This window comes from Rhynchophorus ferrugineus, unplaced genomic scaffold, assembly GCF_030347505.1.
Source record: "Rhynchophorus ferrugineus isolate W39M unplaced genomic scaffold, kcgeb_rfMv2 rfM9, whole genome shotgun sequence".
Taxonomy (NCBI): domain Eukaryota; kingdom Metazoa; phylum Arthropoda; class Insecta; order Coleoptera; family Curculionidae; genus Rhynchophorus; species Rhynchophorus ferrugineus.
The window spans coordinates 23,627,014-23,653,320 of record NW_027472588.1 but is presented as its reverse complement, the minus strand read 5'-3'; the positions used below and the strand labels follow the sequence as shown (position 1 = coordinate 23,653,320).

The 26,307-nt window shown below is 32.5% G+C and overlaps 1 protein-coding gene across 1 annotated transcript; it reads left to right on the top strand.

Annotated features, from left to right (window-relative positions):
- Positions 1-18: 18 nt before the first annotated feature.
- Positions 19-26,307, top strand: Hs6st (Heparan sulfate 6-O-sulfotransferase). Its single transcript, XM_076415399.1, has 5 exons — positions 19-403; positions 1,280-1,448; positions 21,829-22,096; positions 22,159-22,370; positions 23,600-26,307. Exons 1-5 carry the CDS (start codon positions 227-229, stop codon positions 24,031-24,033), a joined length of 1,260 nt encoding a protein of 419 aa, XP_076271514.1. The 5' UTR covers positions 19-226; the 3' UTR covers positions 24,034-26,307.

The window sequence follows — 26,307 nt, the reverse complement described above, 5'->3', positions numbered from 1 at the left end:
GTCGACAGTATACCACAGAATACAAAAAAATAAGATGTTATAATTAAACAAATCAAATGTCAAAATCATATTGCAAAGGCCAAATTATTTTTAAGAACGTTGATAATATGTCATCGTTGTCACTGTCTTACTAGTTGATAAATGGTATTCAGATATAAACAATGGTTGAGATGTGGTTGCTAAGAAATGTTGTACATTTTTAAAATCAAGTTCGATGGATTGAATTATGAAGAACGTATCTGTTCAAGTATTAGACAGTGACATAACACTTCTGTTGCCTAATGGTACTTATCAAAGTAAACAAATGGAAGCAAAATCGTTGCGATTAAAGCAAATTTGTCTTTTTTGCCTGGCTTTGTGTCTTTTTGGTATATTTGGATTCGGTTATTTTTGCCCTGAAAAAGTAAGTACTTTTACAGTGTTTTTAAATAAAATAATCCATTACATAAAAAACATGGTATATTTAATCGGAATTAATTGTTTTATTAAAATTATTTATGTTATATTGTAATATAAAATTTTTAATAGAAAATAAAAAACTATAATAAAATATATTTTCTCACAAACATAATCTGATCAAATGTTGAAATATGTAAAGTTTGTACATAATGTATAATAAAAATATAAATAATATTAATATAAATAACATAAATTATGAACGTTTATTACTTTTTATAAAATCGCTACCAATAGTTGTTTCATTATATAATAAAATATTTATTATTTTAAAAGTTAAAAATATACAATTAAATGAAGTAATTAAAAATTATATTTTAATATATTATTCTACCAATAACATATTTTCTGAAGTCATTTGTTTTCTCAAGACAATTTAATTATTCGTGGAAATTATTATTAGAGATTGCTTAATAGTTTGCCTAAAAATATAACATTTAAAAAACAAATTTTAAGATGTTAAAATATAGGAAGTAGATGAATATTTAAATCAGTTTAAATATATTAAAAGAAGTATACCCAAGTCAAGTTGGCAAGTATTTTCATGATCTCATAAATGTGAACCCATATATCATTGGTTAATAAATGATTAGTTTTATTTTTTTCTTTAATTCTTTAACAAATTAAACGCCAGGGTCAAAGGCCATTTGAAAGTTATCTCTTAAAAGTAAGTCAAATAAACTTTTTTAAAATTTTGATACTTAGGATTTAATTAATTTAAGAGATCCGTTTAAAAGAGATTTTAAAGCATCTAAAAATGCACTATAACAAATACAATGCATATATTAGGTTACTTTTCCTTAAATAATTTGTTATATTTCAGGTATGTGCTTTGAAAAATCCGATTCCGTCGATGGATGACAATATTGGAAAGCCTCTGGCTTTGGAAAAAAATAAAATAGGATTGAGCTACGATGATATGCTCAACGATGACTTTTCCTTTGATATGGATTCACATGATGTCATGGTATTTCTGCACATGCAAAAAACAGGTAAAAATAATTATCGTTCAACAAAACTAAGAAAACATTTGATAAATTTTATGTTTCTAAATATTAAATAGTAATTGCTAATAAAAAAGAAATAGTAAAATAGAGGGTAACTACCATTTACGATACAATTTTTGGGCCTAAAGCTTTGTGTTGAATTGAATTAAATAATTTATAACAAAATTGTCGCCTTTAATGTTGGTAAAAATTTGATGAATTTCGCCGAATGGCGACCGCTATTTTATTGATTGTTAATACCGTCATCGACGCCAACAGTTCCAGTGACGGATTCTTCCATTGACAAGTGTTTTACAACAATGTGTAATTACAACATTAATAAATATTTTAATGTACACCATAACTGTAATCATCAATCACGTGATTTTGCATATCTTACTTTTCAATTTTAATCAGTATTTATTCAAATAGAAGTTTTTTTGAGAATCAGATCAATCTAAATATTCCTTGAAAAATAACCGTTGCCACATTGGAAGATACTCCCAAGTCCGGCTCTAGTGCAATTATCAGTTGTGCTTTTTCCCGGAAGAACTAATAATAGGAATTTGTTTATAATAGAGCTGTATAAATATAAACGATTTTTTTTGTTTTAAAACTGGCGCCAACGCGACGCCTTATAAGATTAATATCGAACATTTATGATCATATTTAAATTGATATTATATATTTTTCATCAGGTTTTTGGGCTGTACCTTTTTTACACTTTACAATGTGATCAATTAATTGGTCAAAATGAACTTGCCTGAATTTGAATGATCTATCCTGATCGCCCAAGTTGGTCTTATAAGGACAAAATCACTGCCAGTGAGTCGTCAAATTTTGTGTTTTTTTTAAAATTAATTTGGCTTTATCAATGATCATCTACATTAATTTCATTGTTTGAGTTGGCTTTTTTATCTTATAAAAATGTCCTTTTGCTAACATGTATATATTTACAAATATATGTATTTGTGTGAACTTGACAATGGTTTTACTATTAATTTTATTGCAATTAAATATTCAGGATATAATAATGCTCTTACAATATTTAGATTATATTCATAAATTATAACCCTCAGAATATCGTTTATAACAGTATTTAAATTTTTTCTAAATGAAATAAGCTATAATGACCCCACACCCCAGTGATGAACACTCTATTGTAGGTTAAACTTATGTATTTGATTGTTTTTTGTGATCTTCTTTTTGTGCCATTTCATTTTTCGTCGTTTGTTTTAAGTTAATTACAGTATTATGTTCTATGTTATATGTTTATTTATTTAAAATGTTTATGTATCAAATTAGTGTTTGTATTGATGCTGTAAAGAATAAAATGCGTACTTAGCAGATTAAGATAGTGTATTTTGAAATCAAATCATTCGGGCTTGTACTGGTAAAGATTTAGAAAAATCTAGTTTGACATCAAACAGTAGTGACAGCCCTAAGACGTAGGGTAAACGTTTAATGTTTATTCAGACTCACAATAATGCTATTTGAAATAAGAGTTAGATATATACTGTTTTTATTTACATCAGATAACATTGCATATGAATACCTTTTACTCTTATCATTGCGGTCTAGAAATAGGTACTTCCTTATTAATGAATTTGATAATTAATTTATAATGGAAAATGTTTTGATAATTATCTTTGTCTATATCGTAAAAGTTCAATTTTATCATATAATTGTGTCAGTTGTTCACCAGCCAGTTTGAATATTAAAAGAAGAAATTAATTTTTAATGTTTTAAATATTTTATTGCTTATTATTTAAATTGTAAATACTGTGTCTTTTTACCATGAAATAGTTGTTATACCGTCGACTTTAAAGATTAATCTTACCGCCAGCGTTTATATAAAAGTTGCATAGAAAATAATTAGCAATGCAAATAAGGTAATTAAATTTTGTAATACATGCGATACACGTGAAGCAGTGTGTTTTGCTTGGAAATATGTTTTAAAAAATTTCGTGTATTTTTGAAATACACCAACTATATGTCGCGAAAATAGGATTAATAAAGTTCAATTAAAATCCAAAGCTATATTGTTTTTCTCTTTGAGATATTTTAATCATAGTATTTATACTAATATTTAGTGTAGCTGCAATACAATAAAAATATTTCCAACAAAAACCCCAGTAGCTTAATATTTAATAGTATCAATACTTACCTCACTAATGCATTTTATTGGTAAGAACAGGCCCCTATTCCTAATCTGGTTCTGACTATCTATTTATTGGCCTCCGCATTTTCAACCAGAGTAATTACATATATTAAGCAGCGATTTGAAATTTATCAAAACAAGCAAATGGCCGAAACAACGTTTGCCGGTTTATAACCTCTTATCGCTAATTTCTGAAGAATTTCACAGACATTTGCAAACGACTTTTGCAGGCTGATTCGGTTACATGTTCATATATATCAGACAGCATTGTATCTCTTTTTAACGAGAATAAAATGAGAATGTTGTCTGGTATTAAAAAGCATTTACAAACTGTAATAGGCAATACATTATGCATTTTGATGACGTGAGTACACTGCTATTGTGGATAGACTATATGCAGTACCGATGTAATATCAATAGCAGTTGTTTCATCTACGTTACTAATGATAACATCAGGCAAATATATGCAGTCCTCTGAACGAAATCTTGCCTGTTTAAATATAATATATCGTAATCGATCAGAATGTATTGATTGCTGGCGGCATCGGAGAGTATTATTATCTTGATTGGTACAGATCATCAATCGGTATGCTCATCTACGCCTGAACAATAAAAACATGTAGTATATACAATAAAACCACCAATTCACGTCATCAAAATTTATGACGTCAGCACGACGTAATGTTGCCGCATTAACTTAGTATTTTGGTATACAAGGTTTGGAGCTCTATAATCTCTAGTTATTATTACTAATATGTTGAAGAATTTTAGAAACAGTAAATTTTACAAAACAATCTTAAAAATTTGGCAGCATATCTACATCATCTATGACTATAAATAACACACGGGCTGAGAAGTCACGGGCGCAATAAACAAAACGCGTTTTTTTTGCCCAAAATTGGCTTTATTCATCAACATAATCTCCAAAAAGAGCCACACAATTATTCCAGTGCCGCTCTAACATGTCAGCTCCATTCGAGCAAAATTTCATACCGATGAGCATATTTTTTGAGATCTGCTAACAGCCAGTAGTCGCTGGAAGCCAAATCTGGCGAATACAATGGATGTAGGAGCAATTCGAAGTTCAAGTCATGTAGTTCTGCCATTGTTTTGATTGACTTGTGACACAGTGCGTTGTCTTGATGAAACTTTTTTTTTCTTTGCCTTATGCTGCCGTTTCTTTCCAATTTCGGCCTCCAACGCTCCAATAACGCTGTATAATGTTCACTGTTGATGCTATTTCCTTTCTAAAGATAGTCGATGAATATTACACCACGAATATCCCAAAATACCGAGGCCGTAACCTTTCCAGACAATTGTTGCGCGCTGATGTGGCGCTTTGGGCGAAGTTTACCAGTTGCTCGCCACTCAGATGGCGATCATTTTGAAAGCTTTCTCATAGTCAAATACGCATTCAATGTAAAACCAATATGTTCTTTTGATATCTTTACGATGTTAGTTAACTACGCAACTTCACTTTTCGATCATTCAAAAAGATTTTGTGGATTTTGTTGATGTTTTCTATCGATGTCACTACGACCACGTTTGAAGTCAACAAACCAACGTTTTATTGTTGTTTCTGATGGAGCGGAGTTCTTATAACACTTTTCAAGCCATTGCTTCGCTTGAACGGTATTTTTTCCATCAAGAAGCAGTGTAAAATTAAAACGCGGAATTGTTTTTGATCCATTGTTTTGAAAATAACAAAAGTAGCGTGACTCTTAGCACAATAACTCACAAACTTATGAGTAGAATATCATTAAAATATATCAGCTTTCTTTTGAAGGTTAGTACTAACTGAAAAAGCGTTGAATGCAATAAAACTCCATCTATGTGTTGTGTGTGCAAGAAATATATATGTTGTACCATATTCTTTCAAAAATATCAATGAATATTTCAAAGCATCATAAGAAAAATTATTCTTTTTTATCTTTCATCGTATGTTTTTTTATCATATGCGCTGTCTTATCTCTGCGTAGTATATGTATACGACGACGATTAAATGGATCGCCAGCTATAACAATTGTAGCTTCATTAATATTTGGTACTTTGTCTGGTTTAATGATAATAACGTAGTTGTTGTTTGGTAATCTATTGGAAACAGTGTTGAACAACTGGATCGATTGGTTATGATTTTGTGAATATGTGTCCAAAGTTGCCACAATTTCTCTCTCCTCCACCTGCCTGCTGTGTTTATTTTTGCTCCTCGATACCAATAAAATAAATATTGATGAACATGGAATAGATAGCGTTAGAGCACTTTGGTAGTAATTTAAATTTTTATCAAATTGTTATATATTTTCTATTGCGAAGTTGTCCATGAATTATGTGAATCTTATCGGAGACTGTTATTCATGAGGAATTCGAATGAACGATTTGGGTATTTTGGTTCCAACATTGATTCCGGGAAAAAACAGTTACTAAGGTTTTTTATCGGTTTTCCAAGTAAGAATAATATATGAACGATACAATTATTTGTCAAAGTTCATGCTGCAACTGTATTTTTTTCCTTCAAAGAGCAATATTTTATCAATACGCGAAATTCCTTTTTATCCATTTTATCTTTCACAATAACAAAAGTTGCTTCACTCAAAATGCTACAATTCACGAACTAATGATCCGAGAGCTGTCAAATTTATACACGCATTTTTTGAGGGTTAGGGCTAACTAAAAACATATGGATTTAATTCTAGTAGCGCCACTATGTGTCAGGCCGGGGACTTTTCAATTGACCTGTTAAATGTATTATAGACCTGATTATGAATCTACACATATTTTAATCAATGCGATTCAAGCCAATATAAAAAAATCAAACACAATAACCCCTTGATTAATTGTATTTTACAGTATATTTATATATTCAAATGTTTACATTTTGACACATGAATTGCATCAACCAAACACATGTTATTTTACGGGCTACTGTAATTTTTAAATTTACTTGTGAGGCTAGAAGAGCTGTTTTGTTTGCTTGTTTATAGTAAAGGCGTCTTGGCCAATGACTTGTAAAATTTAAATCATCCAACTTAGGCATTCTAACAGCGTAGACCACGTTAAACGCAGAGGACGTGACATGAAAATTTAATAGGTTTTGTAAAAATAGTCTTTTGTAACCTTGGAATAGGTTATGTTGGTCTGGCTATCGCCATAATTATTAATAATTCGAAGCCTTAATCGGAAATAATTATGGAAAATAATTTTCAACAAGTACAAATAGTTTAATCGTAAAGAAGTATAATTGAGATGCGTATAAACTTAAGCCGTCTTATCTAGGCAGATAAAGGAAACAAAGATGGTATTTCCTTTTTTTGAAAATATATATGTTAGGGTTTTACATTAAGGGTGGGCCGATGTTTATTGACTGTGGTGACCATATTTGTTTTGTCGACATCTGTCGACCGTTTAAACTTTTAAACTGTTATTAATTAATTTAATTGAGCAGCAGGTCCAAATTAATTGCATTTTATTATAAAAATAAACTCTTTGTGAAAGAGTGTTCGTCAGAATTATAATTTTGACTCAATGTTCATCTTTTTGATAGATGGCAAGAAGCATAATTTTCATACTTGTTACGACGTCTTACTGCAAAATATCCACTAATATAGTCTATCCATTTGGCCGCATTAACTTGAAATTCAAGTTCACGACGTTTGCAGGTTTACAACGAATTTTGCAAACATTTGACAACAGTGTCAGTTCCCGACACATCAGACATAATTATGTTTCTTTTTAATTGGGGTGAAATGGGGAAAATGAAGGAAAGGAAAAATCCGCTCCGAATTTAGAACGAATTGATATTATATTAGACGTTATCTATCTATGGCGTGCATTGTCTGTTTTATTGGAAGGACGATAACCAATTTATTTTTTATTAAAAAATAAGGATGTACCTGCCATTCATATATAAAACGCACATAGCACCCATATTACAACTACTAGTAATTTTTCATTCGTTATCTCGTATTTTTTTGCTTAATAAATCCATATCTAAGATCTCAGACCCAAATTTAATTAGCGTTTAATGGATGCATTCCCACTGGAGCACTCTACATACGTTTAAAACACGAAATTGTTTTTACTCTCTGGGTAGGTCCACTGTTGTTGAAAAGTTATACTAGATGAGTAGTCGATTAGTTACAGTTTAACAGTAAACCGTTTAATTTCTTAGTTGATCATTGGTACCCTTAGATCTTTGTGGATGTTCTCATTTGTAACATACCATGGCGTGTTAACAATGGCGCAAAGAACTTATTGGTATTGGATATATTTGTGCAACTCAGTTGTACAAGTACATTATCTACATAAAGACGTCATTTGTTTTAAGTGATCTATTTATGTACAACTTACTTATTATTACCAATTTTTAAGATATATTAACAGGTCAGTTGAAAAGTCACCGGCCTACCATAGTAATACGCATTTTTGTTGACAAAATTCGTTTTTTTTATTCAACATAATTCCCTTCAAGGGTTTTTTTTGTTCTGGCGTAAAACCAGCCGGTGGAATGCATGGAGGATACGTGGTCGCGGAGACTTGCCCTGGAGTGACAAGTTGGACCGGGTTATGTGGGTCTGCCTCTGGGCTTACCAATACACTAAACCGAAACCGCCTCACAGTTGACTCCTGTGGATCGCTACTGCTACTGCATTAATTTGGGGATATGGCATCCGCTGATCGGTCAGCCGTTATTGGGCATGAGGACCCGGCGATTCTATTGATTTGCGAACTTGAGTTAACACACGACTGGATACTGTCGTATGGGATCAAAAGTTATGACTGCAGCGACGGATGAGGTTGTTTCAGCCTGGAAAAGGGGGGAGGTTAGCAACTTACGGTGTCGTAAGAGTTACGGGTGACGCGGTGCTAAGATCCCAACATGTCGCGAACAAGTGCGCTTTCAGAAGAACTTGAGCTGAGTTGTTGGTGGTGGAATGATTGAGATGCGAAGTGCTTGATTTCTGGAGTGTCAGTTTCCCTATGAATTTGATTATTCCTGACAAACCATGGAGCATATAGGATTTTCCTGAGGAGCTTATTTTGGAAAACTTGAAGCCGTTTGACCTTGTTGGGTGTAACAAACTTGAAGTAGACATTAGATCCGTAGAGGAGTACGGAACGAATTAACATCTTGTAAAATAAGCATTTGATGGAGATGGGAAGTCTGCTAGAAGGGCAGATCAGAGAAGATAGCAGGTTTGCTATCCCCGAGCCTTTCTGGATTGCTTTCTGGATTTGGGAATGCCAACCGAACCGTCAGTCGAAGTGGAAACCTAGGTACGTGACGTTATCCAGCCATGGAATTATTGCGGTGTCGATCTTAAGTTGCGAGACGCGCAGTGCGTAACGCTTCTTATGGAAAATGATGGCCCGGGTTTTGAACCACTTGAACCACGAGCTGCTTCTGTAAACGTTCATGAATTGTAACTTCGAACCTGGCGGCCGTAAAGAAAGCTGTGTTGTCAGCGTAAAACTCGACGTCAATGTGCTCCTTTCTCGGCAGACCTGAAATAAATAGGTTAAATAAGGCTGGGGCCAGCGGGGAACCTTGAGGTACGCCAGCATCGATTTGTTTTCGACTGGAAAGTGTTTTCCTGATCTTGACCTGGAAATATCTGTTCGATAGATAGGACTTGATGAGAGTGGTTAGATCTTCTGGGAGACGTTAGGCGCACGCATTTTGCGATCAAACCGCCGTGCCAGACCTTGTCGAAGACTTTGGTTAGGTCCAGAGGGACTGCTCCAAGCTTTTTACGTTGGTCAAGAGCGTGATGGATGCGCGCGGCCAGACGGATAGTCTGCTGAACGGATGAGTGGTGAGCGCAAAAGCCGAATTGTTCATCAGGAATGATGTTGTTGTCCTTTGTGAAAGAGTTGAGAGCGTAGAGTATTGCCCTCTCGGAAAAATTCGAAATGGTAGTGAGAAGACTGGTGGGTCTGTAGTCAGATGGAGATGATTTCGCTCCTTTCTTGGGAATCACCGCTATATGTGCGTGTTTCCAAGACGACGGGCAATGTTTCAGCCTCATGATGGAGTTAATGATGTTCCGCGAGCTGCTTATGCGGGAGTTTTTTTAACTGGTTAATCGATATTCCGTCGAAAGCTGGAGATTTTTTGGTTTGAAGTTTGCCGATCATAGTCTGTAGAGACATTGGAGACACGAAATGGTTGAGAAGAAAGGCTGAGGTTACTGGTCTTTTGATGGACTTGGATTCGTTAATGACAGTGTCGTTGTCTTTAACTTTAGTGTTCTCTGAGGGTTGGATGTATTTCATCTGAGCCTCGTAGGTCTCTGCGAGGAGCTTTCATTGTCAGTGACTGCGAAATTTCCTGTAACCGCTGACTTCAGGGGGGGATGACATTATGCATTTTCCCCACGAGGCATTTGGAGACACGCCAGAAAGAAGGGGGACCATCCAGTCTTAGGTTCGCGAGAAATGAGTTCCATTTCATCGCTCGCCAGGTCGAGATGGCCTTCCTTACCCCCTTGCATGCTCGGTTCGCCTCCTTTTTTTCTTCAGCATAAAGAGTGAATCGAGCTAATCTGCATATACCGTTTTTGATGCGAATTTCACGTTTAAAAGGAGCGGGAAGGTTGTTTCTCCACTGTCGGTGTTCGTGAGCAGACTGAATATCACGAGGCTTCCTCAAGCTGTTCTGGAGTATTAATTTTCGGAGTTGGATCGGATTCCAGGAGAAGAGATTGGTAATTCTTCCAGTCGGTCTTTTTCCTGAATCTTGTCAGTGGAACTTGAGTGGTGGCGCAGTTTCCGAGTTTGAGAAGAACCGGACGATGATCAGAGTCTAGTTCGTCAAGGACTAGAACTTCGAAAGAACGATTTATGCTTTGAAGAATAATGAAATCAAGGACTCTTGCTGCGCCTTGAAGCTGAACTGGGGTACTGGGTGGGTTCATCTGGCAAGGCAAGACCGTAGCCCAGATCTGCACTTAGAACTACTATAGCGTTACCCGCGGGGTTCGCTCTAGGTGGCACGAAATTCCTTTTTATCCATTTTTTAACAGTAACAAAAGTTGCTTCACTCAAAATTCTATAATTCACAAATTAATGATCCGACAGCTGTCAAATTTATATACGCATCTTTTGAGGGTTAGCGCTAACTAAAAAATAAATATGGATTTAATCCTAGTAGCGCCATGTATGTGACAAGCCGGGGACTTTTCAACTGACCTGTTAGATTAAGTAATTATGGTATGCAGTTTAAAATAGATTACCGCTAAAGGTTTGAATAAGGCTTATTGAAATGTGACTATTACTGTGTACAAATACAAAATGGTGAAGGTTAACCCTGTGAATAACTTACAATGATATTCGTATGTAATGCCAGGTGAGAATCTACGCCTCAGAGCTCTCCAGAATCTACTCCTACAATTTGACAGATTTTAACGGAGATTCTTTTGTATTACAAGTGGTACAGAACACGTTTCCTCGTGCTGGAGACTGTACGCTTCCTTGTAACCCTTGATGACGGCTATTTCCTTACGAGTTGATAATTACTTGTTTAGTTTTCACGACTTTATTTTATGGTAAGAAGACTCTGTAGATGATACGAGCCTGGTTTCACAGTTAGAACAGCGTTTTATCTCTCAGCTTTCTCGTGATGTTACAGAAGGCTGAATCAAACATCCCTTTTTGTAGCTTGATTTGTTAGATTTTCTAGAATGGGAAAGAATGACCCAATCATGATTTTCTTGTCTTGTTAGAAAACGTATGCCCGTAAATTCGTAGATACCTAGGAACATTAACTTAGCATTTTCAAAGTTAATGCCAAATCATGGTTAAATCTTCCATCGGGTTAAGATATCCATATACCTCGTTCCCTTTTATGCGCCTACACTCAACTAGCTGCTTGATAAAAGCGAAAAGCTGCAATTTCATCTTGTCCCATATAAGTCACGCCTAATTTATGCATAATATATTAATAATTTGTTTAAAGCTTATTTAAATGGGCTAATAAATTAAACTCCTAGACTATCCACATGCACAAAAAAAAATTGTATTTAAAACACAATAAACATATCAAGAATCAAAAAGCATTGACAAGCAAACAACAAATACACTTTGATCAGTCGCAATATGATTTAATGTGGAGTTATTCTGTTTATCGTCTAAGCAATCATCCCATTTTTATAATATAGTACATTATGCAAAATGCTCTTTCATTACGTACATTATGCTCTTTCCTCTTAAATTTGGCATTTAGTGTCATGCCCAAGTATTTTGCTGTATTCGCATATGGAATTACTCCAGAACCAATTATCACTGGCATGTATTTTCTTGTATATGAATCTCATATATGTAATGGTATAGGTACACTCAATAATGGTATTGACAGTTGTTTGTACTCTATTTACAGTTGTCTCAATATTGTTACTTGTAGTGAGTAAGGTTGTATTATCAGCAAATGTGGCTATTACTCCTTCATATAGATATCCTTAAATGGTAAGTACAATATTGGCCCAAGAACAGTTGGCCAATATGGGCAGTAAATAACGCTCAAATTTCAAAGTCACATACAAAGTTTTCATATATTTTTTATCTAAAATAATCAGAATTTGTGTATAATGTTATTGCTGAGCGGAAGTCGTTCAGTGCAAAAGCCATTTTCATCACTTTGAAGTCAGTGCTGAGCCCAAAAAATACAAAAATGAAAATATAATTTTGTGACATACAAAAATTAAATTACCAACAAAACAAATCTAAATTAATATAACAGTTTGGGTTCGGCACCGACTTCAAAGTAGTTAGTAGGTAGTAGTAAAAAAAAATACTGTAAATAGATAAATAGGTTTAGGTAGGTATTAAAACAAATTGTGTGTGTATAGTAGAATATAAAATACGTGTAGAGGATAGTTTAAATAAGGTTTTTGTTTCTTTTTATTTAGTTATTACAAGGATTATTAGATACATATTTTATTTAATTTTTTTTTATGTTAAAAATCCAAGTTTTATTATTTTTAAATTTTTTCCTTATGAGTTCCTTATTTATTTTTTTGAAGGCGGTTTAATTTTTTGGTTAAAAATATTTTATTTTCAAAAGTATTCTCAATTACACCCGTAACACGGTGTATTTGATCAATCGAGTGTTTATTTTCGAAATAATTTCAAGCAAAACAGAGTAACAGTAAAAATAATCATTATGAATACCCATACAGCATGTTTCGTTCTGTTTTTGGTAATTTGCTGTTCATTGCCATACATCTAATGGTAAAAAAAATGATAGCGCCGAAAAAAATTTTGGGTTAAATGGGTTTTAGTAAAATTGTCATAATACAGTTTTTTAAAAATATTTTTATTACTAGCGCAGTGGCTAATGCGATTATATAGTCCTTATACTGATGAAATAGTCTCGGGTTCGAATACCATTTGGAGAATAGATTTATTTTAACTTGGAAAAACCTAGTTACGCAAGTAACTAGTCTGGGTAAATGCTCTTTGGGATGGTCGATAAGCAGTAGTCAATATCCCAAATCAATTAATTGGTGTAATATAATTGTATATAATATATGTGTTAATATAATAAAAAGTTATTATTGGACTGAATAATAAATAAATATTCTTATTTCATAAATTTTAACGTGTTATGCCGCCTGTAATGTTTTAAGGCGCTAATGTTTATTTACTTTAAAAATGTGCCCACATGTATCATGTTAGTTAAGACATACATCCAAACAACTGTTTTATTATCAATACGAAGCCAGATTATTTTTTATTAATCTCTTGGAACGTCAACAATTTATCCGTGGGCAATAAGTATTATTGTTTGATTTCCGTTATATAATATAACCATACTAACATGTAGAAGATCACTTCAGTAAGTGATCAGCTGTACAATTTATAATCCAAATCTTATTCTAGATACTATTCTAACTTATTTCAAAGTCTATCATAACTTATTCTAATGATTATTCTAACTTATTCTAGAAATTATTAAATTTCACTCTATGTGTCTATTAAGCAGTTCGTATGGTAGTTTGCGTTTGAGCTTACGCACTTCACTGTCATCGCGCACATTTAATTGTTTGGCGAGTGCATTAAGATGCACTAATAGTCTTTCAGAGTACTTCGCACTAGCACTTCGAATCACACTCGTTATGGGTTCTATGTGGATATCGCGTTGAATCAGTTTGTTGGACACGTAATATGGGGCATCGACAATGACTCGCAACACTTTATTCTGGAACCTCTGGGAGATATCTATGTTAGATTTGCTAGTAGTACCCCACAGTTCAATACCATAGGTTCAGATGGGTTTAAGTATTGTGTTATATAGCAAAACCTTATTATCTAATGATAATTTAGATTTACGTCCTATCAGCCAATACATTTAGTTTAGTTCAAGCTTAAGCTGTTTGCGTTTCGTCACTATATGTTTTTCCAAGTCAGACGTCGATCAAAATGTATTCCCAGATATTTAACGCTGTCTGCTTGCGGAAGTTCGTGATTACTCAAGTTTACTGAGGGACATGTTCTTCTGCAAAGGGTGAATGTCATATCGATAGATTTTGTCTCCTTTGCTTTGATATGCCACGTTTTCAACCACAATTCGACATTGTTAAGATGAAATTGGAGGTTTTTTGTGGCTGATATTGGATCCTCGTGCGATGATAAAACCGCTGTATCGTCAGCATATGTTGCAACAGTAGTGTTTCATGAGGTGGTTAGGTCAACTGTATACATAAGATATAACAATGGGCCGAGAACACTGCCCTGCAGAACACCCGAATATATGGGCTGTAGGTCAGTATATTCGTAACCCTGTTTGACAATAAAATGTCTGTCTAAGAGGTACGATTTCAGCGATTGAAAAGTGCGTATGGGGCAAAAGCTTTTTCAATTTAACGTACAGTCCAGTGTGCCACACCTTGTCGAAGGCCTGAGAAATATCTAGAAATGCAGCGGAGCAATATTTTTTATCCTTTAAGTTTTTGTTAATTTGGTTTACTACTCTATGTATTTGTTCTATTGTTCCGTGTTTATTACGGAAGCCAAATTGATGGTCTGGAATAATATTTCTTTCTTCTGCGATTAATTTTAATCTCTTAATGTATAGTTTTTCGAAAAGTTTTGAGATGACAGGTAACAGGCTTATAGGACGATAAGAGGAGACGTCTACTGATATTTTCCCAGGTTTAAGAATCATAATTATTTGAGCCACTTTCCAAGTGCTAGGAAAATAATTAAGTCTTAGTATGGCATTAAATATGAATGTTATTAATTTGATGTACTTTCCTGAGAACTCTTTCAAGATTCTTCCAGTAATTACGTCAAAACCAGGAGCTTTTTTATGATAGATTTCTTTAAGTATTGTTTGTTTTACTTCCTTAACAGTAAATTTCTTATGTGGCAGATTCATTTGAAACGGAGTGTTAAGAGAGTCTATTATGTTATTTTCTTCTGTTGCGGGTATTTCAGAGGGGTACGGATTAAATACGGTTTTTAAGTGTTTAGTGGAAACTTCCGCTTTATCTTTATCATTCCTAGCCCAGGTATTGTTGTCAATTTTAATGGGTGGATTATGTTGTTGAGGTTTTTTAATCTTTTTTTTTTGTTACTTTCCACAGAGAATATTCCGTTGCATCAGTTGGCGTTAAGTTTTCTAAATAGTTTTGAATTCCTTGATTTTGTTCCTTATTTATTAGCTCTTTCAGCTCTTTTGTGGACTTGTTTAATTTTCTCTTGTTTTCTTCTGTTCTGATTTGTTGCCAGGTTTTTTGCAGTTTTCTCTTTTCAGCAATTTTTTGTTTAATTGTAGATGGAATATAAGTATAATTAAACTTTTGATATGTCGCTCTATTAGGTTTTGCATACCATGCGGCCTCTTGTATAGTTTTTATTATATTTTTTGCTGCTCTTTCTGTATCTCTTTCTGTTTTGAGAGGTAAATTTAGTGATAACAAACTATTTGATTTTTCTCTAAATAATGGCCAGTTGGTTTTAGTGTTATGCAAAGAAGGTGATTTTGTTTTGTTGAGAATATTTGAGTTCACTGTTATAATAACTGGGGAGTGATCAGATGATAGATCAAAGCATGATTCAGCTTTGCATGTTTTGGTATCAATATTTTTTATAACACAAATGTCTATGGTATCGGGAATTTTATTTCTATCTGACGGCCAATATGTTGGCTCACCAGTAGAAATATGCTGTAAATTATGTGCCTTCATTGCTTTAACCAATTCTCTGCCTTTTGGTGTTATTAGTCTAGAACCCCAGATAACATGTTTTGCATTGTATTCTCCTCCGGCAATGAATCTATTATCCAGCGTGTTAAAGAAACCGTGGTATTGTTCTGCCTTGTTGTGTTTAGATGGACAATATATAGCATTAATTGTTAACGGCCCATGCACTTCTTCAATAGTTTCACGGGTGGCTTCTAAATATTCCTCGCTGAATCCATCTGGGTATTTTGTATGATACAGCTTGTATTTCGGAATGCGTAAATAATTTCTATCCGTGAAATGTGTTTCGGATACCATCATGATATCAATATTTTGTTCATATAAAAACATTTTAAGCTCCCTGGCATATTGCTGGAGTTCATTAGCATTCCAGACGACTATTTTGTATTTGCTGTAGTGGCTATCAGTCATTAGGCTAGCTTGGTAACGACGACGGTGAGTAAATTCATTATTGTACTCATTTGTTCCATAAGTTTTCCCATCATTTCCTCTAATGTACTAATAGTACTTATAGGTTCAGTAGTGATTGGCGTTGTCTGTGTATTAGGTTGGGTCTGACTGTTGGTTACTGCGTGTGCGTATGGAATGTGAGGGTGTTGTATTGGTGTTTTAGGCGAGTTAGATGGTATGGGCTGTTTTGATGGCTGTAAGTTTCTTTTTTCTCTCAGTGCTGGATTCAGTTTTCGTTGCAACGCTTTATGGACTAGACATCCCCTATAATTTGCAAGATGGTCACCGTCTCAGTTGACGCATTTTACTTTGTCGTCACGTGTTTTGCGTGTGCAATTATTGGTCGCATGCTCTCCTGCGCATTTCACGCATCTATACAACTTGCGACAGTATGTTTTGGTATGCCCATATGCCAACCAACCCATATGCCCATGCCATTAACATTTGTGGTCCACATTTTATGACATTGTGGTCCAAATACTTAATCTCGTAAACATGTTTATTATTTTCTTTGGCTTCAAATCAATATAAAACATGGGCAGCGGTTCCTTTGTTGCACGACGTTTATGTATATTTAGAACTTCGTGGCCTTGTTCAGCTAGGGCTGTTTTAATTGTGTTTGTATGCGTTGCGTGATGTAGTCCTTTTATGACGAATTTTTAAAAATTTTCGGATTTTGGTCTGGAAGTATGATATTGCGTGTTGTCAGACATTGCAAGTCATACAGATGTTTAGCAACACCTACCTTATATACTGTTATTGGGGTGGTCTGGGAATTGCTTCTGGTTAGTTTTCATTGTTGTTCTGGTTTTCTTTGTCTCTTCTATCAGGGCACTGAAACTGTTGTATGTTGGGAGGGGTTTTTGAAGCCAATAGTCGCTGATTTTCGTCTGTTTTCGGGCTAATTATTCTTCGGGACTTCTTAAGTATTTTTTGTTTGTAACCGTGTTCCATTCGTGCATTTGAGGGGTTTCAGTTATTGGCATTGGATTGTTATTTCGAATAGCGGGTGATTCAATTGATGAATCGACAGAAAGATGTTGTGGATTAGCCATTACGTATTAAAATTAACAATACAGATCACTTAATAGTTATTAAATGTTTAATTTTTTTACGCGCGTCATATTTTGCTCACTCTATTTACCGTTCTGAAAATAACAAAGAAAATTTCCAGAAGGTAGAGTCTTGCTTATAAAAAATAAATTTTAAATTTCACGTTCAATAGTTCACGTTTTAAATCACGTTCTCGCCCTAGAATGATTGAGATTAGGTTTACACTTTTTATGACCGGCACTTTTATGACACCAACAGTAACACAGATGTTTTTTTTTTACAACAGAGCGTTCTGAAAGGTACGTCTGCACTCCACGGTGGTTTGAACAGATACATAAGTCAGATTATGAATTATAAACATTATTAGATAATTCTGTGTATTATTAACAAATTTTCGCTATTAAAAAGATATTCTTTGTGAATTCATTTAGTTGTTTCCACCGGATGTTTTTATACATTTTAATTTAATTTTATCATATTATTTGAGGTTGCGTTTTGAGGTAGATAATGTTTGATAATGATTTATTTTTTATCTACCCATGGCTGTTTACTCATTAATAGTTATATTAATTAGTATTATTCAATTATTATTATATTTTGATCCACTTAGAATATGACATTACATGAAGCGTTAAACAATGTTGTCATTGCACGAAAAAAAAATTTGTAAGGAAAATAAAAATAAAATATTATATTAAATTTTTTTAGTTACTTATCATTTGCTAGAAATTTAATTGAATTATTAATCAATAGTCTTTCAATGCTTTAATCTATAAATTATAAGAATTACATATATTTTTGCATATAATAGTTTATATGTGATTGCTCGGTGTCAACATAACATTATTAAGATTACAAACTTATATTCTTCAATTATCACATGTATAAAATAAATAATTAATATTCCAATTGCTATAGCAATCTTAATCTAAATTATATTAAAATAGATTGAAGGCAAACACTGCTATTGGGTTAGGTACATATAATTGTGTCATTTAATAAATTCATATTGCACTTCATTTACAGAGTAAAAAAATGGGAAAAATCGGGAGCTTCCCAAAACAAACAAAAAAAAAACAAAATTGAATAATTTGTTCTTAAGAATTAATTTTAAAATAAAATATACAGTAATGACAAGACGAAATTAAAAATTACGATAGTTAGCATTGAAAAAACGGCCCTACTGTCCATCAAGTTACAAAATAATGCAATAGAGAGACTTATTTTCAAAATTAGGCTCAAGGTTTATTGTAGGGGGGTCTTTAATGTGAAACACAAAACTTGGGGTTCACGATTCCTGAAAAAATAAATGAATTACTCAATTAATATTACGATTTGTAATTATCATTCAGGGCGCGAATCCACTTGTTGGTGCACCGACAATAATAAAATGCTAGACCTAATGTATTTTTATATTTCGAAAGGCATCAATCATCAAATCAGTTTGAACATACGACTCAAAAGTATAGACGATCTTGAGTAACCCGAAATATAAATGAACAAATTCGGTCAGCTGCAAAAGAAGCTACCCAACATCAAGAGAGAGATCAGAATATGAGGTAAATTACCTTCTCGGAATTAGGAAAATGATAAAATAAAGATAAAAGTCTAGAAGAGTATGGCGCAGAACCGGAAATGCTATAGACAAAACAATGTTTAACACAATTAGTAATCAGACAAATCAAACGTTTTAAAACAACATAAACAGAATTGCTTTGAAAAGTATGTAAGTGAATTAAGCCCGGAAACAGACAACGATTACTCGACAGGGAAAGCAAATCGCAAATTTAAAACACCAATTATTAGGGCAATCATCGTGATAACATACATATTCAGTGCTTGTTTGAGACTAAAGCACGTTCCGGAATGTTTTAAGATTGCAAAACTGGCAGCTATTTTACTCTTACCTGTAATATCAAAATTTTAGAAAATTACCTGCTATTAAAACGTGTTAAACCATTTATAAAAATGCCAGATTTCCAGTTTGGATTTAGAAATCACTACTCAACAATCGATCAAGTGCACAGCGGTTATTGAAAAAGCACAATATTCTTGGACGTTTTACAAGCTTTTGGACGGATATAACATTTGGGACTAATCTACAAGATGAGCAAATTGCTACCTCTGTACTATTGTCAACTGCTGGAGTCATACCTTTTCATATAAAAATTTAGTCTTGCATGAAGATTAGATTCTCAACACCTTAAAGCTATTTCGGTTGGAGTTGCCTAGGGTCGTGTCTTGGGACCTCTCCTGTATCTGCTCGACACTACCGATATACCAACTACAAAAGAAACAGTATTTGGAACATTTGCTTACGACACAGGTATTATGGCAAAAAACTTATCTCTGCTTAAGGTTGTAGAAAAAGCACAATTGACAGTCAACAAGATCCACAAATAGACTAGAGACTGAAAAATACAGCTAATGTCTCCAAATATGGTCATGTTAATTTTGCGTTGCGGCGAAATAATAAAATCCTAATTATATCACATGACGGATGTCCAATTCCTCAAGCAGAATCAGCTAAATACCTCGGCATCAATCTTGATTGTAGGTTAAATTGGAAATATCATGTTAGACAAAAGGCAGAGCAGATCAGACTCCAAATGGAATGTGGTTGCAATACGGCTACTAGACAATTCGGAAATCAGAAGATTGAAGCGAACCAAAGCACACGAATTTGTATAGGGACTATATTATAGATTATATATTTTAATTTGGGAAATATATAATAGTGTATTTATCTCGCCGATCAGTGTTATTTCAAAAATGTAGATTGGGAATGAAACTGATACATTTGAACCGCCAATTGAAGGAAAAACAGCATGAATAGTCCGCCCGAAAGAGCCTACAGAATTATTTTTCAACACGGCAATGTTCGTCAACAAGTTTCAAAACCGATCACATATCTCATATATATCTCAAAACACTCAAAAGTGTTGTTCCGTCCAAATACTGTTTGTTCCGGTTAACTCGTTGAGGCAAGATTGCAAGAATAGGTTAAACCAGGAACTGCATCTAAAGATCAGGAATTATCCGTCTTTTTTCGTTTGAAAGAGGGGAAAATTATAGTTGGTGATTGACAATATTTTAAATAATCATATCTTTTTATTTTAAATGAAATGAAATTAATTCTAACGCGTAATATATCCCCTTATCGAAAGCTTTATGTTGGTATAAATTATTAGCCAGCTTTATCCAACCTTCAAAATAGATAGTTCAAAATAAATTTCCATATTTTTAATCACTGCTTCAATTAACAAACAACAAAATAACAAATTAGCGTTTTCAAAAAATATTTTTTAATGTGACCTTGTATATTACTATATAGGTCGATGTAGCAATAAGACTCTTAATTTCAATTGTGACTCATTTTTATTAATTTAACGATAACTTAGATGTTTTTCAAAAACAAAATTTTAAAATCCAATGTTCATCTGGAACTATCATTAAACTAGAAATTAATTCGTGATACAAAAACGTAAAGACCTTAAATAATAAGTTTATAATATGTTCAACATTGATTTTGAGATACACAACGTAAATATAATTTCATTGTCTCTAAGCTACAATGATGAAACGCTGCCGAGAAAAGGAATAACATTTCACTGTCCACCAATAATAACGTCTTCCGTCCTGTTTATTTTTAGTTTTCAAAGAATAATACGTCGTTTTTCTACCTAGACACCTATGCTGTATGTATGGTTTGAAGTATTTCGGATCAATTATTCTAATTTAACGCGGTTATAACTATAAATAATTGTGTAAATAAATATCTAGTTAATACGTGATATGAATGCGGTAAACATGCATAGATATATACTTGGTAGCGATGAGAATATTTATTTTTTATTATTGAAATAATTTAAAATATTTACAAAAAAATTATATTTTAACTTAAAGCGGAAGTATACCAAAATTACATCTATACCCAAAATTATTCTCAAAATAATAAAATTATTCCGTAATCATCGAATCAATATTAATATTTTTATACAAACATATCAGGAGATATTAGCAATATCTCTGATATCAGTTGGAGTCACAGGAAATCGGGTTCATTAAAAATGCATGTATTATGATGTTCTAGGAAAGAAACAGGAAGAAATCAGATTATAAAGAATGCTTTTTTATTCCTCATCAGTGTAAAGAATGTTTTAAAAATCAGTTTATTCTAATCATACGTTGTCATACGACGTCCTTCCTTGTTATAATTTTACCCATATGTGTAAAATGTTTGTTGTTATCTGACACCAGTTAATATCAAGATCAACTTGCCGAAGCTGCTTTACTGCTTTTTGAGCTATATATCTTGATATCACTGACCCCTTTGCTCAACTAATTGTGCGGACGGATTCAAGATCATTAAAATTCAATATTAATTAAAAGTTCGTTTTGAGACATTTGCGAATGAGTGGATATGTTAAAAATTCTTGGAAGACTATAAAAAGTGATAATAGTTTTTCAATAGTGAACTAGTGAACACAATTAGAATGCTTATATACGGTTCGTGTTACAGGTGGTACATCATTTGGTAAACATCTAGTGCATGATTTGGACCTAAAACGGCCTTGTACATGTCCACTAACACGGAAAAGATGTTACTGTTTCCGACCTCACTCGAATCAAAGTTGGCTATTCAGTCGCTATACAACTGGATGGAAATGCGGTCTTCATGCCGATTGGACGGAACTGACTGGCTGTGTCGATGAAAAGTTAGATGAATTGGAAGACGTAGTAAAAAGAAGATATTTTTATATTACTCTCTTACGGGAGCCCATAGCAAGGTCTGTGATAGAATTACGATTTTTGAATTATCAATAAAAGCCAGCCGTTATTTTTCTTTTAGGTATTTATCAGAATTCAGACATGTCCAACGAGGAGCAACCTGGAAGGGTTCTCGGCATTTTTGTAAAGGACGAGCTGCCACAATGGAAGAAATACCTCCTTGTTACGAAGGGGAAAATTGGGAAGGTGTGGAATTAGATGATTTTATAAGTTGTGAGAGTAATTTGGCTGCTAACAGACAAACAAGAATGCTTGCAGATCTGGAATTAGTAGGTAAGATACCAAAAAATCCTTAAATAATTCATTTAAAGCTTGCGGATAAAACTTCCTAGTCCATTTATTTTTAGAAAAAAAATTAATAACTTCGACTGAACGTATATGTTTTTGATATCAAAGAGCAGAGGTGATTTTTCATTATGTTTTTAAACCTAACGTTTTAATATAAATGAAGCAACTGAATAAGCACATACTATTTATACCATACAAACTAATCCCCCTAGAATTCTGCATTGTATTGATATCTGAAAGTAGTAATTTGCATTCATTTGACTTTTAAATTGATGGTATTTGTTTGATCCTCCCATTGACAGTGAAATACATTTTATCCATTCTTGCGAAAGTGATTTAAAATGTTATTCATGGCTAAAAATGTTTAAAGCATGATTTTTATTGTTTTATAATATTAAATTTATTTTCAGTTATATATTTTATTTAATGAGATTGAATTATTTATTATAAAATTATTAAAAAAAAACAATAATATTTTAGGTGTTTGTATGTATTTTGATCAGAGATATATATTGGAGAAAATGTGAAATTTCAATGTAAACAACTATGAAATTCGATGGTTTTGGCATTCTGTGCATAAAAACAGTTTTCATTAGTGTTTTCATAATCATGGAATGTTCATAATTGCATTTTCGAAATTCATTACTTTTATTGTTTGATTTGAAGGCATCTGTTGCCGGAGCCCATCAAGTGTCAATTTTGATGTCATTGAATAAAGAAAAGTCCGGAGAACCTAAAAACTTCCAAGATAATTGACCAAAAAATTTTTATTTGAAACCGTTTCAACATAGCAGTTATAGGCAACAAAGAAGAGTTTTCAGTGGCATATTGTGATGTTGAAAAACGGATATACCACGGTAATCCCAAATGCAAAATATCATGGGTTAGTTGAGAAGAGTCAGAAATAGAGGGACGATACACGTCCATGTTGAAGCGGAACATTCATAGTCATATAGGCTGGCTGTGCATATGGTGAAAGTGTTGTGTATTACTAACAACAATTGAACAAATTAAACAACGTATTGTTGTAAAAAGACTAGCAATAGCGTGTAAAAGTTATGGAAAATACTTTGATTAATATAAATTGCCTTAATTTTTCCTAATAAATACCATTTTAAAGTTAAAATTTTCAGAATATATACAACCTAATAACTTTCATAATTCATCAACAGAATTTATCGTTTAATTTAATTCATGTATTTATTAATTTTTAGGATGTTATGACCAGAAATATATGGCCAAAGCCGATAGAGACAGAATAATGCTAGCAAGTGCAAAGAAGAACCTTCAGTCGATGGCTTTCTTTGGCATGACTGAATATCAAAAGATTTCCCAATACATTTTTGAAGAGACGTTTAATCTCCGTTTCGCTATTCCGTTTGAACAAAACAATTCTACTTTGTCAAGCTCGACGATAACTACTCTTACACCTGAGCAAACTGCAAGAATTAGAGAACTGAACAGTTTGGATATTGATCTGTATAATTTTGCTAAAAATTTGTTAATGTCAAGGTTCAAAAAGCTAAAGTCTAGAGACGAAGACTTCGATGAACGTTTTAAGCATTTAGGCGTGTTGAGTGGGAGAAATAACCCGACCAGTTTCGATTGGGATAAATTAGACGATTCATCTGATCTCGATAGAAAATAATAAAAGAAAATCGAAACTTAACTCAGAAAAAAGAAAAAAAAAAGAACATATGTTACATATTTCTGATACCCAAGTGCTTTAAAAAATTTAGACACTAAATCAGTATCCCTATCTATTTTATGTAACTGAAATAATTGTTCTTGTGAGCGCCATGAATTATGGGAAATTATAGAAAGGTTATTCTAATGTTACATCAATTGTTCCTATGCAATTCATTATTGATTACTGGTTGAATAACTATGAGAGGAGATTTTACTTATGAAGGTAAAAATATGATATGGCAAAGTACCTTAATATGTATAAATTATTGGTGTATTACATATATATCTTTATATACATTACATTTGTTTATCAGGACAAATGTATTGTACAAATATATATTCACATTTTTTGGTTTAATATGGTCAAGATTTAGTGGATTTAGCGTTTGTGCAATACCCCAATATATTTAAATAAGACAGATCATATCTGATATTTTAACTATGCTATTTACATCTCCTTATAAGCTCATCTAAACTTTTTTGTATATATTTAAATATGATTCAACTATTTAAAAAGCATTTACCCCGTTCCAGCCTGTAACTAACTTTTCTTTGTGCCATAACAACTTTAATAATTTCATTGCATTTTCAACTTGTGATGCTTTTAAAAAGGACACTAATGCTTGTATAAGTACGGATTTTGACTAGTCACATAGTAAACTGAACCGTTACATATTAGAAATAAAATCAAAATCTGTGTAGATATGTTTGCAAGTCTGTTTTAAATTAAAATGATTGTATATAGGAATTAATTGTATTTACTTATCAGACAATAAACATATTATATGTTACTACCTACTAAATGACCAAAAACTTAGAAACTTACTTTGTCTTTTCACTTTAGTGAGTATGGACTTAGACAAATTTGGAGATACCAGTTTTGATCAAAATTCCATCCACGTGAACTTGGTAATAAACATGTTTGATCTCAGAAATATTTCTAAATTTCTTAAATATTAGAAAATCATATGTGTTGATTTTATATCTGAATAAATCCAAACTTTAAATCATATAGTGTTAACTGGACTGAAAATTGATTAACTTATAGTACGGCTGTTAATGCTCACAAAGCTTTGCAATGTACAATTAATTGACCATGTGTTCCTAACACATTGAGATTTATTTCATGTTGATAGATTTTGCTTTTGATGTTATGCACATTCTTAAAATTTGAATTTGTCAAGAAGGGCAATAAATAATAATAGAGACTACAAATCTATTATTGATAACATATATTTAATTTCGGAAGCATTAATATATTCTTGAAAGTTTTTATTTTATAGTCTAATTTTTGTGATCAAAATATATGCATTTGAAATTCCGGGATTATGAGAAAGCAATAATAATCAATATCCGAGATATTATTAATTGAACCAAATTCCATTTTACCCAAGAATGAATGAGGTAGATCGTTAAGTCTGCTTTTAATATATATCGTATGGTTGTTACATTACAGGAAATAACAGCGGCGGTTGCTTTCTCTCCAGAAAAATAAGAAATATCTTTAAGCTTTTAGATATTGTGCACAGATAATATATTTTCCTATAATAGATAATCATGTAACCACTATTTAAATAAAAAAGCTCATCAATAATATTAAATTGTATAAATAAATAGTTGTAGTTATTTCAATATTGGCTGATTTCATTGTTATTGATGATACAATTGTTCCATATACAATTTAATATTTATTTTAAATGATATAAAGTCACCTGAAAATTTTATTGAATGAATATGCCGCAATACCGAGATTAATCTTAAGTAACGAAGTTTATATCGTCGTTCTTCGTTTCCATGTGTTCATTTTTGTATTTGTGCAAGATTCGATGTGACTTAATTATTATTTGATGTATGTTATCATTTTAGTTGGCTATACTATAAATCTCAACCAAAGATAATATACATGTTTAATATATATTAGTGCAATTAACCGAATTTTTGACTGTATATTTTGAAATTTTAATATTTTTGTAATTTAAAATCATTCATTTATGTATAGCATATATTTATGGTACATTGTAAATTTTTCACTTATTTAGCGAATACAAAAGGAAACTAGACAATCTTATGATTACATTTTATTTGTTTTAAAAATATTTATGTATGGATTTTCCTTAAATGGACTTTTAGGTAGTATATATAATTTGACTGTGCTTTAGTTTATAAGATATAGTGATTGTAAAAATAGTATGTATTAATTATGTAATAAAGATATCGTCATTTTTACAAAAAA